The 15152-nt window shown below is 41.3% G+C and overlaps 1 protein-coding gene across 1 annotated transcript; it reads left to right on the top strand.

The window, feature by feature from the left end:
- The first annotated feature begins 1531 nt into the window (after positions 1–1531).
- Positions 1532–13865, top strand: jam2b (junctional adhesion molecule 2b). The gene is made up of 10 exons (XM_004551400.5): positions 1532–1674; positions 7089–7154; positions 7571–7681; positions 7831–7980; positions 10624–10805; positions 10932–11040; positions 11131–11238; positions 12810–12828; positions 12921–12960; positions 13106–13865. The coding sequence occupies exons 1-10, from the start codon at positions 1632–1634 to the stop codon at positions 13142–13144; spliced, it is 867 nt and encodes a 288-aa protein (XP_004551457.2). The 5' UTR covers positions 1532–1631; the 3' UTR covers positions 13145–13865.
- The last annotated feature ends 1287 nt before the right edge of the window (positions 13866–15152 follow it).

Consider the following 15152-nt stretch of genomic DNA (forward strand, 5'->3'; position numbering starts at 1 on the left):
GAATTCTGCTCTCTTCCAGAAAATACTGAAGGAGAATGTCCAACCATTAGTTTGGGTCCCTTGGCTTATAAATGGTCCATGTTTTCACTCCTGCTCTTACTCATATTTGTGTAAAGGATAAATAACATATAAAAATAATTTACACGATGAATGTACATCCAGTAATTTTTAGCTTTCGTTCAGTCGTTTGTCTCTACCAAGCAACAACCTTAAGTGCTAGAAACTGAAGCCAAAGTTGACGTGTCAGGCCCACTTGAAGCTGGCTCCTAAAGTTTTAGTATCTATAGCTACTTTCTCCTTTTCATAACAACTTTATTTTGGGAAAATGTTTTTTCTATAATTCGTCCACTTTGATACTAGAGTTTTGGTGTGGCTGCTTTGACTGTCCAGACCAGGCAGCTGTCAGCAGGTTTCACCTCTGCAGTCACTAAACTGTTGCTATTGGAACCTTTCAACCCCCTGAGGTCTAAGTCATCATTAGTGACTAACCCTATATTAGTCAGCGAAAGGCAAAACAAACATGTAAATATTATTTTGATGTTTCTTTGTTGCCTGACTGGGAAAAAACGATTCAGCTTGCTAGCCAGCATTAGTGGATAAATTAGCAGTCAACCCTCTCAATCAAATTCACCCACTCACATATGGTGTCAAAATACTGTGATGGCAGCAGGTAAAACTAAAGGCCATTATACACTGAACACGTTGTGAAAAATCAACATGAAATTCTCAATTTTACAGATCGGAACTTGCCGTGTGAGTTATATACACACCCAACACAAGAAACTCAACACGTTCTTAAACAAGAAAAGGAGGAAATGGGGATTCTGATCCCATTTTCACGAGACAGCAGCAACTGGGAGATCTCCATAGTTTGATCCAGCAGTTGAAGCTGGATCACGGCCGCTTTCGTATATGTTTCAGTGTGCCAGTTTGAACTCTTGGGAGCACATCTGTGGAGGCAGGTAAATCCTTTCAGCGAGCCTATGAGCGCACTTGTTGTTCCGACACAAGAAACTGGAAAAATCTCAGTAGGTTACAAAAATAAATGCCAGTGAAATGACATGGTCAGTTGAACTGCTGCATTAAGAATACGTGAGTCCGAAAAATATTTTGACTCACGAAATATTCACAGGGATTTTAAAACCCTTTAGGCTGAGGCTTCAAAGTGTGAAGAACAATCTATTTCCATCTTTTATATACAGTCTGTGGTCTCTAGAGACTACAAAAATGATGTGATGTACAAAAAATTCCAAAGAGCTTAGTGACAATGTAGTTAATAAAATGTGTTTCATGTAACGAATCCTCAAACGCTTTTGTGTTTAATGGCTGAAGAAACCATTCAAAAGCTTCCTTTCTCATTACTACTACATTACTACTCGATACTACTACAGCCGGGCAGGTCCCCCTGTCAGAAAGAAAGGCTCATGTTTCCTCTGAGAGCTTTGTCTGAGAAGAGGGGGTGGTCACCCTGAACTTGTGCACGCGCCCCGTAAGTTGTCCGGGATACGTGAGCGCGCACGTGGCCGTTGCACATGAAACTTGAAGAAGCTGCAGAGAGTTTAGAGTAAAACTCATCTGCTCCACGGACACCGACAGACCTCAGGAAAGAGCTCCGACACCCGAGAAAAGCCATGAAGATGCTGGCGCTGCCTCTGCTCATCACCATTTTGCACAGTGAGCTTTTTATTGTGTTCAAAACTTCAACAATTTCTGTTTTGATACTGAATCAGAGAGTGTGTGGAGCTTTTAGAGTCAGCCAATTTTTACGTTGCATTTATACACAGTAACAGTGCAAACATGTATCCATACGCGATGTGAGGTTGAACTACATGTTTTATGCATTTATTTATTTTAATGTCAGACCTTTTTACAGACTTATAAATATGTAATTACGCATTTTCTCCTCTTTCTTTCATTCTATTGCAATATAACAGTTAAGGACCTACTTTATTTTACTAAAGAAAACAACACATACCACCGTCTTACGTGATTATGCAACTCAAGTTTTATCTTATTAAGCTGCAAGAGGCCACCGAAACAAAATGTAATTTTGGGCCAAATTAACAACTTTAGAAACGACTGCATGTAGGCTAAGTGTCAAAACGAGGCTCTGATATTTATTGATTGATTATTAGTGTGTGAGTTGTAGAGCTTGTGCGTGATTTCACAGACAGCGCGGAGGAGGTGCGATGTGTTTGGGGAGTGCAGTGGGGGTAGAGATTGTGCAGGGAGTGGCTGGGCTTCATGTTTACACTGAACCCGCTCTGATGCTGTTTGAACCCGAGATCCACGGGCTGATGAGACGGATCACGTGACCCCCGCGGAGGAGATTGAGATCCCAGAGTTTCAGGGAAGATAGCCCCTGACTGACCCTTAGTTGTTAATTGGACTGAGATGAAAAAGCAGTAAAGAAAAAATGCATTTGATGCTGCTGTGGGAATCTTAAAGGCCAAAGGCTGTCGTCCAAACAACATGTTTTACGCAGTTAATTGCGTCTTTGACGTGCATGTGTTTTGATTTTTCTTGTATTTACATGTGAGGACCAAAAGTCCTTGTAGAGATGAAACGATTACAATCTGTTTGTTTAGACACACTGCCTTTTAATATACTCTGAAAATATTTTTTTCATTACTGCACAGGAGGTATCATAGGTGGTTTTTCAGTTAGGTTACAATGTCTCCTTAAAACAGCAGAAACCCTAAAACACGTAACTTTTTTTAATAGTAGAAGCGGATTAAGTTTTAGGGTTTTCAAGTGCACATTTGAATAAAATAAAATATGTAGTGTTAAAACACCGTTATTATGCATTCTGTATTAAAGTAAAAGTAAAAGAGTGCAGGGTGTTCAGGATCAGTCAGCAGAGATCCTCACAAGTGTGTTTTACAGATGTCTGTGCATGTGTATGCTATGCCAGCTGAGAAGGGTAAGGTTACTGTCATAAAGAATGGCTTTGTGTGCAACACACACACACACACACACACACACACACACACACACACACACACACACACACACACACACACACACACACACACAGAGTGTGCCACACAAGAAACATGCATCGCTACATCGCTAGTCAGGGGTTAAAGTGGGATTTGGCAGGTGTAGTTTGGGTGTAGCATTGGAAAAAGAATTACTAAGAAATAAGTTACAATATGATGTTTTTTGGGCTCCAATATAATTTTTATTTATTTTTTAAAATCTGTAGAGGTTTTAATCAGCTGACCTGTGCTGCTACATTATTGTTAACTGTTTTTTAAAAACAAGATATAAGCAAAGGCTTCTGATTTTCAGCTGTTGACACAATCCAGCTAATATAAAAGTTAGAAATCAGAGAGCGAGTCTGATCAGAATCATCATGTGAAAAATAAACTGATGTTTGCTACCCTTTATATACATCCTTTTTTTTTTTTTTTTTTTTTTTAGAAGGGGAGAAAGAAAGAGGGAAAGAGAGAAAGCTGAGAAGAGGGACGGGGGAGAAGGGCAAAAGACAAAAACCAACAGAACGGGCGGAGAAAAAAAAATGCATATATCAATCACCTGGATCACCTGCTGAGAAAGAAAAAAGAAAGCAAGCAGAAGAGAACAAGAGTAATAGAATAAACAACATCACAATGATATATGGGAATATGACAGTAAATACTAAATGTTAAACATTATTGTGCAGCACATAAGATCAACAGAACACAGTGTGCTTTGAGGTAGGAGCCAAAAAGGGTGTAGTTTGTGGGTGTGATCACCCGTGTGTACACCTGTGAGCATGGACGCGCTTGTTTTTTGTTTTTTAAAAGGTTCCTTCATGTAATAATCTGCTAGAGGGTATGGGGGGGCCACAGCCCCGTCCTCCAGGGCGTGAAGCAGGTGTGGAGGAGATCAAAACTCCAGACATCCAGAGGCCCCCAGAACACAAGAGACCAAGGAAGACCAACAGAGGGGCAGCTGCGCCACTGTCCCGGAAAGAGCTGAGGAGAGTCCCAGATGAGGGCTCACTCAGCAGCCGCGGAGCAGAAGCCAGGGGGAGTTGCAGTGACGCGCCCGTGAGCTCCGCCGGCAGCCAGCTGCGCCTGAGTGACCGAGCCCCAGGCCGAGAGGCCGGGGGCACCCCACCTCCGAAGTGGCCCGAGCGAGCCCCAGGCTCCAGGCCCCGATAAGCGGCCGCCAAGGAGTGAGCCGGTGTGTACCTGGACGCCCATCCCCGGACACAAAGAACCACCAACGCACCGATGTCTGAGGGGGTCCGCCACTGGCAGGGGAAGTGGTGGTAGGGGGAGATAGGCCTCCAAACCTTGGAGGGCCTGAGGTGTCCCCAGAGAGGTGGCGCCTGACACCCAACCTGACATATAGACACAGACATACAGGCACACACAGATACAAACATCCATTCCCACCCTCATGCTCTCATATGCACTTACTCCACACTCAACCAACGTGGAGACAGACATAAAGAGACGTTGTACACACGATCACACTCCCCAAGCGTACTCTACAAACCGGGTCTAGGTGCCCCCGCCTCTGGAGGGGGGAACTGCACCCAGACCCAGGTGGTGTTTCCCTTTTCCCTGCGGTGGGGGGAGGCAGACCGCCCCGACTCCGCAGCAGCAGGAAGGCTCCACACTCCAGACCGCAGTCGGACGGCCAACTCCTCCTCCTAGCCCCCCTGCTCCAGCAGGTCGCAGAGAATGGGGGTGAGAGAAGACTCCAAACCTCCCTCCACCCGCTCATTGTAATGTTGATGCATGTGTGTTCTAAGGTGCATTTAAAACCCAGGAGGGCTTGGAGCTACCTGCCAGAGAGCAGCAGGTAAGCGCATGGTCCCTCCTGCTAGCCCTCAATGTCTACGTGTATTTAAAATTGAGAGGTGGGCAACGATGCCAGGGGTGGGGTGTACACCCTGATGGTACTTTGGACTCCGTGCATCGTGCCCACCCCCAAGATCCTATATGTATGTGTAATGAGAGTGTGAGTAATGTGAATGTCTAAGTTGTGGGATAAAATTGAGGCAGAGGCAGCCAGAAGGGGACAGAGGGGGGGGTAGCCTCCTCTGCACCCTGGTGACATACCCCTACTCCAAGGCCCTGCATGTGTGGGTGGTTGTGGTGGAGCGGGAAGAGGGAGGCAGCTGGAGATGGGGAGGGAAGGAAGGGAGGGGCAAGTGACCCCTCCCTGGGGCCAGCTCCCCCGCTGACCCCAGTAGGCACCCCCATACTCCGCGACCCGCCAGGGAAAGGGGGCCCAGGCCCATCCAGACCGGGGCCCAGTGCAGCAGCGCCGCCCGGCCCCACAGAGCCCGGGACAGTCCACCCAACCCCACCACAGAGAAAACTGCACCCACCCCACCATCCACTCTTCTTCCAGACTACATAAGACAATAAACACCCAGGCTGAGATCTTCCTCCACCTCTCCTGTATCTCCTACCCTTTATATACATCCTAACATTGCCCACGGACAACACAGCCTGCTGTGCACCAGTAAACGTCACTACAATACTGCAAACGTATCGGTTTAGCCAACACTAAACTTTACCAGACTGCTTGGTATTTTCACGCAAATTTGAATAGCATAGAATTTGTAAGCTTCAATTAGTTTGTCACATGTATAATTCCAAAATCGGGTTTAAAAACTCTAAAATCAATTAGGACATTATATGTAAGATTTAAATTTCAAGTTTCAAGTTAAACCGATTTCACTTGATGACCATTTCCTACCCTTAAAAATCTTCTTGTCCTCTCTTTTCTTACCTCTTTCTCCATCTCTCACATTTACAACTATGCATTTATTAGCAGTTATTTTATGTAAGACTGCACAGAAGTACTTTGTCACACAATGTTTTTACCACATATTTGTCGTATTTTTCGAGCTGTTTGCAAGTTTTATTTGAAATCACCAGCCAAAAAAATGTCACTCAGTTCATGCTCGCTCCTCTTCTGTATCGCTAAATGCTGGACGGAGTGACTGAAACTTTGAACACCGTTAAAAAGAAAAGAAAAGATGCGTTAAAAGCACAAGTGGGCTGTGGGATATCATTATTTTGTTATTACTGAGCATAATCCATACTGTCAGTCTACAGCACATGAAAAATTAACTCATTGGTCAGTAATATGCATTAATCTGTTTATCGGATTTAACTGCTCGTTAACTGAAGGACCGTTCCAGCCCACTTTCTCTCCATCTTTAATCCTCAAGTACAAGCCTGTTATGTAATTCAGTTTTACTACCAGTCTCCTCTCTGCTGCTTTCAAATGTTTATTTTTTTTTTACTTAAAGCACACTTACAGCTGATGGTCACGTGACACATTTAAGTTTCACAAAGCAGCTCCGCTTCAGTTTACGTGATGTCAAGGGAGTATCCTGTAACAGCAACCTCTGCGAAGCTTCCAAGTTCTACAATAAAAACTTTATTTCCAGCAAAATTGCTTGCCAATAATATAAAAGTCAGATTTTACAGCCACGTTTGAAGCGTTTATTTATTTTTTAGGTGGCGTGTCACTCTAAATTATTTTCTCTTATCTCTTTCTGAAGGCGTCTGCTTAATGTCGAGGTAAACGTGGGTGTTTGATTGCGTGTGCTGAAGGGACAGATCACTGAAGGCGGTTATCAGGTCGCCTTAAAGCAGCTTGTCAGAGGGCCATCCATCACTTGCATTCCTGCACAGCACCGCTCCTGGCACCACCAGGATGTAGCTCCACACTCAGTGTCTGTTTGTCTCTGTCGGCATGTATTACTATGTTTATGGGCACCAGTTGCAGTTTGAAACTTTTCTTGTGAAGAACATTTTGCGTTGTGAGAACATTCAAGCCCCACAGGTTATTACTGCTGTTCTATACTTTGCGTTAAGGCTTCGACTGGAAAGTCAAATGTGTGTGAGTGCGACTGCTTCCACACAAAAACCAAGCATTAAGCAAACGTCCTGTTTACATATGAGTAAGCTTCTTGTGTCTGATGGTTTACCATGTAGCTCCTTGATCTGAAACTATAAAGATGTTTAACATTTCCATTTATGTGCTCCAGTAAACATTTAAAGATTGTACTCGATGGTCTGAGAGTAAAACTGGTCTTTCACAGGACGCTGATCTTCTCTCTTCTGCAGGTCCTGTCAGTTTATCAGTGACAGTAAGCAGCAGTAAACCCAAAGTGGAGGTTCACGAGCACACTGGTGAGACCGACGCTGCAGTTTTTCACATTCCTGAACATAATTTGTCTGCTATCTTAAAATGGCCACAGTCTTATTGTTTCATCTTAATAAAATATATTTCATATTTAACCTATTGTAATTCCAAATAATAGGAAAACAACAAACTAGATATAAACATATCTAATATCATATTGTCCAATTTCTGTCTTTTTCTCCTCTAAAAAAACACATTCATGTTAACTGAACACTTTCAAATAATTATTCTTTATTGAAAATTGCAACTACCAGAATATATTTCAGAATACATGGATATAAATAAAGAAATACATCATCCGTAGTCATGAGTGTGCATGAGTTGGTAAAAATCAATTAGTTTGAGACATTAAAAAAGGTAACGTAAGGATTAAAGATGAATATTGTTTTACTTTTACTTTTAGACGCTGTGCTGTCCTGTGAGTTCAAGACAGAGAAAGATCAGAACCCTCGAATCGAGTGGAAGAAGAAAGGAAAGGGGGTGACTTTTGTTTACTTTAATCACAAATTCACAGGTGAGTGACGGATCATTACTGCACGCATTTGTTTTTAAACTTAACCTGATTTAATAAAGAAGATTTTGTGTGGCCTTTTTTTTTATGTTTGCTGACACTTTGCTTTGATTGTTTTCTTTGTTCATCATTCTCCGTCTTTTGCACTTTAGGGTCTTACGCTGGACGGGCTAAGATAGAGGGAGCGACGCTGACGATACACTCCGTCACTCAGAAAGATTCAGGGGAGTACCGCTGTGAGGTGACAGCCAGCGAGGATCACGTCAACCTCGGAGAGGCCACTGTGACACTTAATGTTCTTGGTATGAATATATTACGAACGTACATAAGGATAGGGATAGGACAGATCTGTGTAAGAGGTGAACACTAAACTATTTCAGGGTGCAAGTCAATGGCACTTAACTCCTGTGATGTGACATGTGAAACAATAACGTACATGTTGGTGGAACCAGGAGGATTCACAGCAAATCTTTTAAATGTGATTGTATTGCACAAATAACTGCAAACAATTCACACAAGCCTCCCTCACCTGAATTGTGAGATTAGGGTGAGGACAGTCGTTAAAGGTGCAATATGTGGAGTAATTTACGATAGAAGCAGTTTCTTGATAGCATGGAGCAGCCACTCTGAATCCGCTCTGCTATGGATAGGAAATTATAACTGTTACCTCAGTGCCCGATCCGTTTATGTTGGACTGCTGTACAGGGTGCTACTCTGAGTAACTACCCCATCTCAGGCTATAGCCATATTACATTAACCTTTGGACCACCATGACTTTATTAGCATGCTAACTTTAGTAGAACTCTCCATTATGCTTGGCACATGGGTTGTTTTGCACAGACAGTGAAATCACCACAGGTCTGTACTGTTTACATCAGGTGTCTCCACTCAGGCAAAACCTCCACATCGGCGCTCGTATATGTGGAAAAGAAGTCAAAACTGAAAGCAGAAGGTGTGTCATCCTTCAATTACATCACAGTGAGGCGACAAATGTTGTGCAAATTCAAATGTCGTGTTCATTTAACAACAGATACATCATAATTTTCTCCATTAAGGTAAAAAAAATGATATAGAACAAAGATTTTCTCCATTTCTGTCAAATGTTGATGTCCAAGATACATGGTAATGGTTGCTAGGTGACAGGAGCAGAGCATCCAGTTTAACAGCTAAGAACTTCTGTGCGTCTCTGTCTTTACGTCCTTTTGAGGATGCGATCCCTGAATTTGGACACATCCAATGAAATCCCTGAGACCTTTTCTGCCACTTTTGTTGTACGGTGCTGTTCACCACACCGAAAATGGTGAGCGCAAACGAGCTGTTACACAATATCCGAGCGGCTTGGTAGTGCATAGGTGTTAAAAATGACAATCTATTAATAAATCAGGTTGATTTTTTGTGTTTCAACATTTTTAAAACTTAAATGTGTAAAAGTGCTAGCCAGATGAAATCAAATCAGCCACCCTGCTGCTATGAATGTTAGGCCAGCCACCCACTAGCCATCAGTGAAGTGTGGTATTATATGATGTGGGATGTTAGGTTATCTCACTTCAGATCAAGATGAACTTTGTGATGTCGAAGACATTTTGACATTTCATTCAAAGAGAAAATAGAGTTATTTCGTATCTTTTGGAAATAGGTAAAAATGGTTTCTTTGACACATCCTCAGCTTGAAATGAGAAAAAATGGGAAAAGTAACATTAGATTCATAACTTGTATAATGTATAATAATATATATATTCTTTATTTTCATTGTGATTTTAATCAAGACACATATGGTACTTTTAAAGGAAACACAATGTTGTGTTCTTCCCTGTGCGGTACATGTGAATATACTCTGCACTGAACGTTTGAACTCAAGGCTGTCAGGCAAAAGTCTACATTGCCTCACTCAGCTTTCAGAAATTATAAATGAATTGACTATTTTGTGCATTCCTGCTCGAAGAGATATGGTTGTTTCTCTGAGGTTCGAGGATAACGACTCAGTAGTTTATGCATTCCTGCCATAGCACAAAGATCCAAGCTTCTAGTTTCCACGTGAAGGTCCAGCACGCACATAGAAATACCTCTGGATGCCCTTTGATATTGTTCCCATTTTATTTACATTTCCAAAGAGAATTTAGATTTTGGGGGTTTTGCAGTTTGCAGCATGAAGTAATGAGTTTACAGAGTATGTGAGATATATTTGGCAAACCACAGAAATTGTGCAAATAACAACTTCTTATAAACTTTATAATCTCTTCCATTAGGATATGTTGCAACAGGCAGACTGTTTTGTGCCAGTGTAGTTTAATTTTCTTTAAGATTATTCACCAACTTATTGAAAAAAAGCCTCATTATTATTAAATCTAAATGTCATTTGAGGTGATTACATATATACTTTCACAAAAATAACATGGTTGCAAAACAAGAGTTTCACGGATAAATTCTGTTGGCACTCTTAATACAAGTCGTGAAGTCACACGTGTCATCATATTGTGGTAAAACTACACACAGTTTCTTTTACATTGTTAGATTTCAATGTAGGTCGATGCTCACATGTTGGTCATTTGTGGACATTGTAAAGATAAAAGAATGATCGCACAAATGTTTTTTGTTGGTGGAGTTCCTGGTTGGCAGCCTCCCAGCTGGCACGTGTGAAAGCCTCACTTTGACTGATATCTCTGGAGTGATGTATGGGAAACATGTTTGGCTGAATAGACACTTGGTTGGTGGCTGCAGGAAATGCACTTCCAGATCAATACATCAATCTGACATAATTTATAACAAAAGGAATCATCAGACCTCTCTAGTTTTGCCTAAAAAAGTCTATTAAGTGATATTACACTATGCAGATGTTAACATTTTAAGCATTTGTAGGGAGACTTTCGTGTTGTCTTACAAATTGAAAACATAATATATTTAAAAAATATATAGTTTTACCTTTCTCTGTCTTTCCCCCCTCTCAGTGCCGCCTCATGTCCCTTCCTGCAACGTGCCAAGCTCTGTGTTTGTAGGGTCAGGCCTGGAGCTTCTCTGTAAGGACAAACTGAGTGTGCCTCCCGCTACCTACCGCTGGTACAAAGACAACAAGGCACTAACAGCCACGGGAGAGACTCCTTACAGCATTGACACAAACAAGGGCACACTGGTGAGTGCTACCTAAAGTTTTCAAATACAATATAATATAATGTACAGAATGTTATACAAGGGTCCAAAAACACAACTGTTATTCCTTTCGTGTACCCTGCCGCCTGCCTCTGTTTGTCTGGAGCAGAAGTTTAAAAGTGTGTCCAAGGTGGATGCAGGGATGTATCGCTGTGAGTCCTCCAACAGTGTGGGGGCGCCCAAGAGCTGTGTGGCCCAACAACTCAAAGTTATTGACTGTAAGTATTTTAAGAAAGTACTCACTGGAGATTATGCATCACGCTCTGGAGACCAAATATTAAAAAAAAATCTGATTCTGCTGCTTCCAGATCCTTTGAATATGACGATTTTAATAGCAGGTGCTGCAGGTTTGGCAGCGTTCATGCTTTTCTGCTGCATCTGTGTGTGTGTCTGCCGACACCGAGGCTGCTGCAAAAGTAAGTAGTGCAGTGCTGCCACAAATGTGTTCAATTCAATTCAATTTTATTTATACAGCGCCAAATCACAACAACAGTCGCCTCAAGAGCTTTATATTGTAAGGTAGATCCTACAATAATACATGCAGAGAAAAACCCAACAATCCTATGAGCCCCTATGAGCAAGCACTTTGGCGACAGTGGGAAGGAAAAACTCCCTTTTAACAGGAAGAAACCTCCGGCAGAACCAGGCTCAGCGAGGGGCGGGGCCATCTGCTGTGACCGGTTGGGGTGAGAGAAGGAAAACAGGATAAAATAGCGCGTTTAGGCGTGTGAGAAAAACACTCGAGTGCGTCCTGTCATGTAATAATTCTGCATTATTCGCGTAATATGCCAACGATTTGTCACGTCCCGAGGCGTTCCATGGGAATGTGAAAGGTGACCGTCTGCGTTCCTATGCTACGCACCGGATTGTGCATGAAATCGAATGATACTCCCGCTGTAACACACAACCCAGCTGTGTATTCCAGCCCTAACCCTAACCTTAATCCTATATAGTGTTTTCCAAAGCGATTTAAGTAAAATAAACGTACATGTGTAGATTCATTCCAAACGGTTCTCGAACTCGTAATATAGGGATGTGTTGGGTGACCAAAAGCGTAATATACCGATGATTTGTCACCTAGCGTAAAATGTTTGGGAGTGAGAACGTGTTGTTTTTTCACACCTTCACTTATATTTAGTCCATCCATTTGGACTTGTTTCTCAGAGTGCATGTCAATTTATTGATCTGCACCTAAGCAACCAGATGAGTGAGCAGCTATTTTTTTAGGCTGTCAGCAATGGATTCAGCCTTTTATTTAAAAAAAAATAAATACCAGATTAGATGAATTTCGTCTATGGCCGTGGAACAGGATTGAGTTGACAAATGCAAAGTTTAATTGTAAACAAAATTAGAATGAGAACAATCACGTGTATGTGTTTCTGAACACGGTACTTTATCAAATATCCAAGAGCTATTTGGGTGGAAGAGGTGCTCTTTGCCAGTCTTTCATATTAAAATGAATAGTTTTTGCAGAAAGTATTTGGTTATTCTTCTGATCAGGTTGTAATTCTAATGCTCATGCTAATGTTTTGAAAACAACAATAAGGTGAGAAGCACAGAGAAAACAACTCTGATATATGTAGTAACATAGTGTCACCATTTAAAAATGCTCTCGTGAAAGAATCCTTCCTGCATTTAAAGCCTTACCTAAAAAAACCCCTTTCAATTGTTTGGATTTTACTGCTTTCAGATTTACTGTTTTACTGCTCTTCTTATCACTGTTTCTTGCAAGCAGTTGTTTTCACCAATAAACTCTCTTTGCACAACCGGACTTAGCACCAAATAACAGAAAGACACATTTGGTGACTAAATGAAGGGTTTGGTAGAGACCCAACAGAACTAATAAGAAAAACTTCAGTTAAACATAAAAATGACTACTTGAGTAAATCTCTGTATTTTCGAGTTCTCCCAGAATTGAGGTATTGTGACCACAACTGACAAATTTTCATGTATTGACTAATTTTTTCTTTGTTTTTTATTCGAACAGAGAGCAAGAAAACAAAAAGGTGAGAGTTTCTTCTTCCGCCCTGCATGTTGCCCTTATTGTTATTCCAAAATAATAAGTGTTGACTAAACTGCCCTCCCCCTTGCCTTTCAGCACCAAGTCCTACAACCCTCCTCCTCCTCCCACCCGCAATGTGAGTGATCAAAGGCCTCGTTATCAAATCAGGGCTTGTTTTGCATGCATTCATTTGGAATGCAACTGTTGATAAGCTTCCGATAACACCAGGCACAAGCTAATGAAAGGAAATGTGTCACTGTATGTCTCTCTGCTCCCTACAGCTCAAGCACTACAAACAAACTCAGTCCTTCATGATCTGAGGGCGAAGCCTTCTTCCTCTTTGACATCAAACCATCCAAAAAACCAAAGTAACTGCAGTTACTGCTCAAAACACCGGGAGGTTGATCGACTGTCGCCTGCTCGATGCCGTCTGGGATGGAGATGAAGATCGAGGCCTCTTGAAACGTCAAGCAAAAGCAAAGACGTGAAATACTTAGCAACAGGTTTGCTGCTTTGTAAATAAAATAACGCACTGACAGTTTAAAGGTAGCTCAAGCACACGTCAAAATGTATGACTTTACCACTTTATCAAATGCTGTGTAACTGTTTTCACGATGTTCTTTGTCTTCAGTGTTTCAAAACACTTCTAAAATCGGTTTTCCACCTTTACTTGGAGAACGTTTTGGCTCTTTAGTCCCACCTACTGGTCAGGAACTAACCACCCACAGTATTACTGCATACACTAAACCATAGATCGAATCCTTCTTCCTGGTTTCACTTAATATTACATATAGAGATACTATTATATATGTCGTTATCTTTCTCTTCGTGTTTTTACATATTTTTCTAAACCTATTTGTGAGCCGATCTCTTCTGTATTTTTATATCTTTGGTTGTATTTGCTTAAATTCTGATCATATAAATTGAGTGAGAGATGAACAGGTGTCTGCACACACTGAATGACGTTTTGGAAGCTTTGTAAATGTTTTGTACTCAAATCTTGTGATGACTTTAATCCAATAAAGAAAGGATAAGAAAGCTCTTTGCAATTCAAGCTGGATTATTTACTGTCACAGAGTCAGGCACACACTCAGGGCGGGAAGTACAATATGCTGATTTGTGCTGTGACATTAATGTCGGTATGTGTTCAAAGTATTTGTGCAAATTTCAAAGAACAGAAACAGGATTTACATTTAATCCTCAACATTTTGGGCAAAGCTGCTCTCAAAGCAAACTTTCCAAATGCTTTTTTACTCTGCACTGGAAGTTTTTGAACTACAGCAAAACTCCCACTTTATGTAAGATTGCACAGTATTGTGTCCCCTTGTCCCACATATTGTTAACTTTTGACATTTCTATTGGCGTCTTTTATAAAAACAAATTGTCTGCTGCTCAAAGAGAAATGTTTTTCTAGTACTCAAAAACATTGTAATAGTTCTTGTCATAAAAAAGGAATACGCAAGTGTACAAAGAAAACATCGAAACAAACAAGCTCCATTCAAATTGAATACAGTGTACCTGTCCTTCACATACCACAAATCTTTAAACTGCACTCATAGTGTTTCTTCTTTCATCTCTTCTGCTCCAAAATGAGTGACTATGCTATTCTTTGCCACCCGTTTGGTGTCAAAGAGAGAATCTCATTTGGGAACTGAAATTACTTTTAAAGGTCATTCAAACTACTTAATATACTGTAAAAATAATGTTGAAATAAATAAACTGATTATTACTGCACGCTGTGAACATAAGCAACAACAGAATTAATGTGCTTTCCTCTGCTTACCCACTATGATGTGTGGTTTTAAGGACTTGTGTGATATGATCTCTCATCCCCTCTGTGGGTTTTTGTCTTTCCAGTCAGGCTAATAGGAGCAAAACCTTTAATACTAAAGATGAAAGATTTTATAGGAGTCATCACTTATTTGTAGCAAACAGCTTTTTGAGTGTGCACACATTCCTTACATTCCTCACTTGACCACTAGAGAGCAGTGCAGCACTGGCTGTATCTGTTCATACCACCAGAGACCACAGGCCTGTGGCTACAGGATGCCTTTATCTATTATTTGTCTACGAACAGTAGCTCTATTGTCATTCTCCTTGTGTGCTTTTTGTTCTCCTCATTGTGATGCCCATAAATTAAAACCCTGAAATGCACTTGTTTCCTGCAGCTTTTATTCCATTTTCTTTTCCAGGGGAAGATCTATTATCTCTTAATGCATCTATATTTTTTTTAACATTTGATTCACGTTTTACTCAGATCTTCAAGATCCGTAATGGCTACAGAATGCACAATGTCAGGAACCGGCAGGATCTATTCTCGCACATGGT

The sequence above is a fragment of the Maylandia zebra genome, linkage group LG16 (genome assembly GCF_041146795.1).
Source record: "Maylandia zebra isolate NMK-2024a linkage group LG16, Mzebra_GT3a, whole genome shotgun sequence".
NCBI lineage: Eukaryota > Metazoa > Chordata > Actinopteri > Cichliformes > Cichlidae > Maylandia > Maylandia zebra.

Coding starts and splice junctions, on each gene's coding strand:
- jam2b (XM_004551400.5), top strand. CDS start 1,632: ATGAAGATGCTGGCGCTGCCTCTGCTCATCACCATTTTGCACA. Junction 7,155..7,570: donor GGAGGTTCACGAGCACACTG/GTGAGACCGACG, acceptor TTTTACTTTTAG/ACGCTGTGCTGTCCTGTGAG. Junction 7,682..7,830: donor CTTTAATCACAAATTCACAG/GTGAGTGACGGA, acceptor TTTGCACTTTAG/GGTCTTACGCTGGACGGGCT.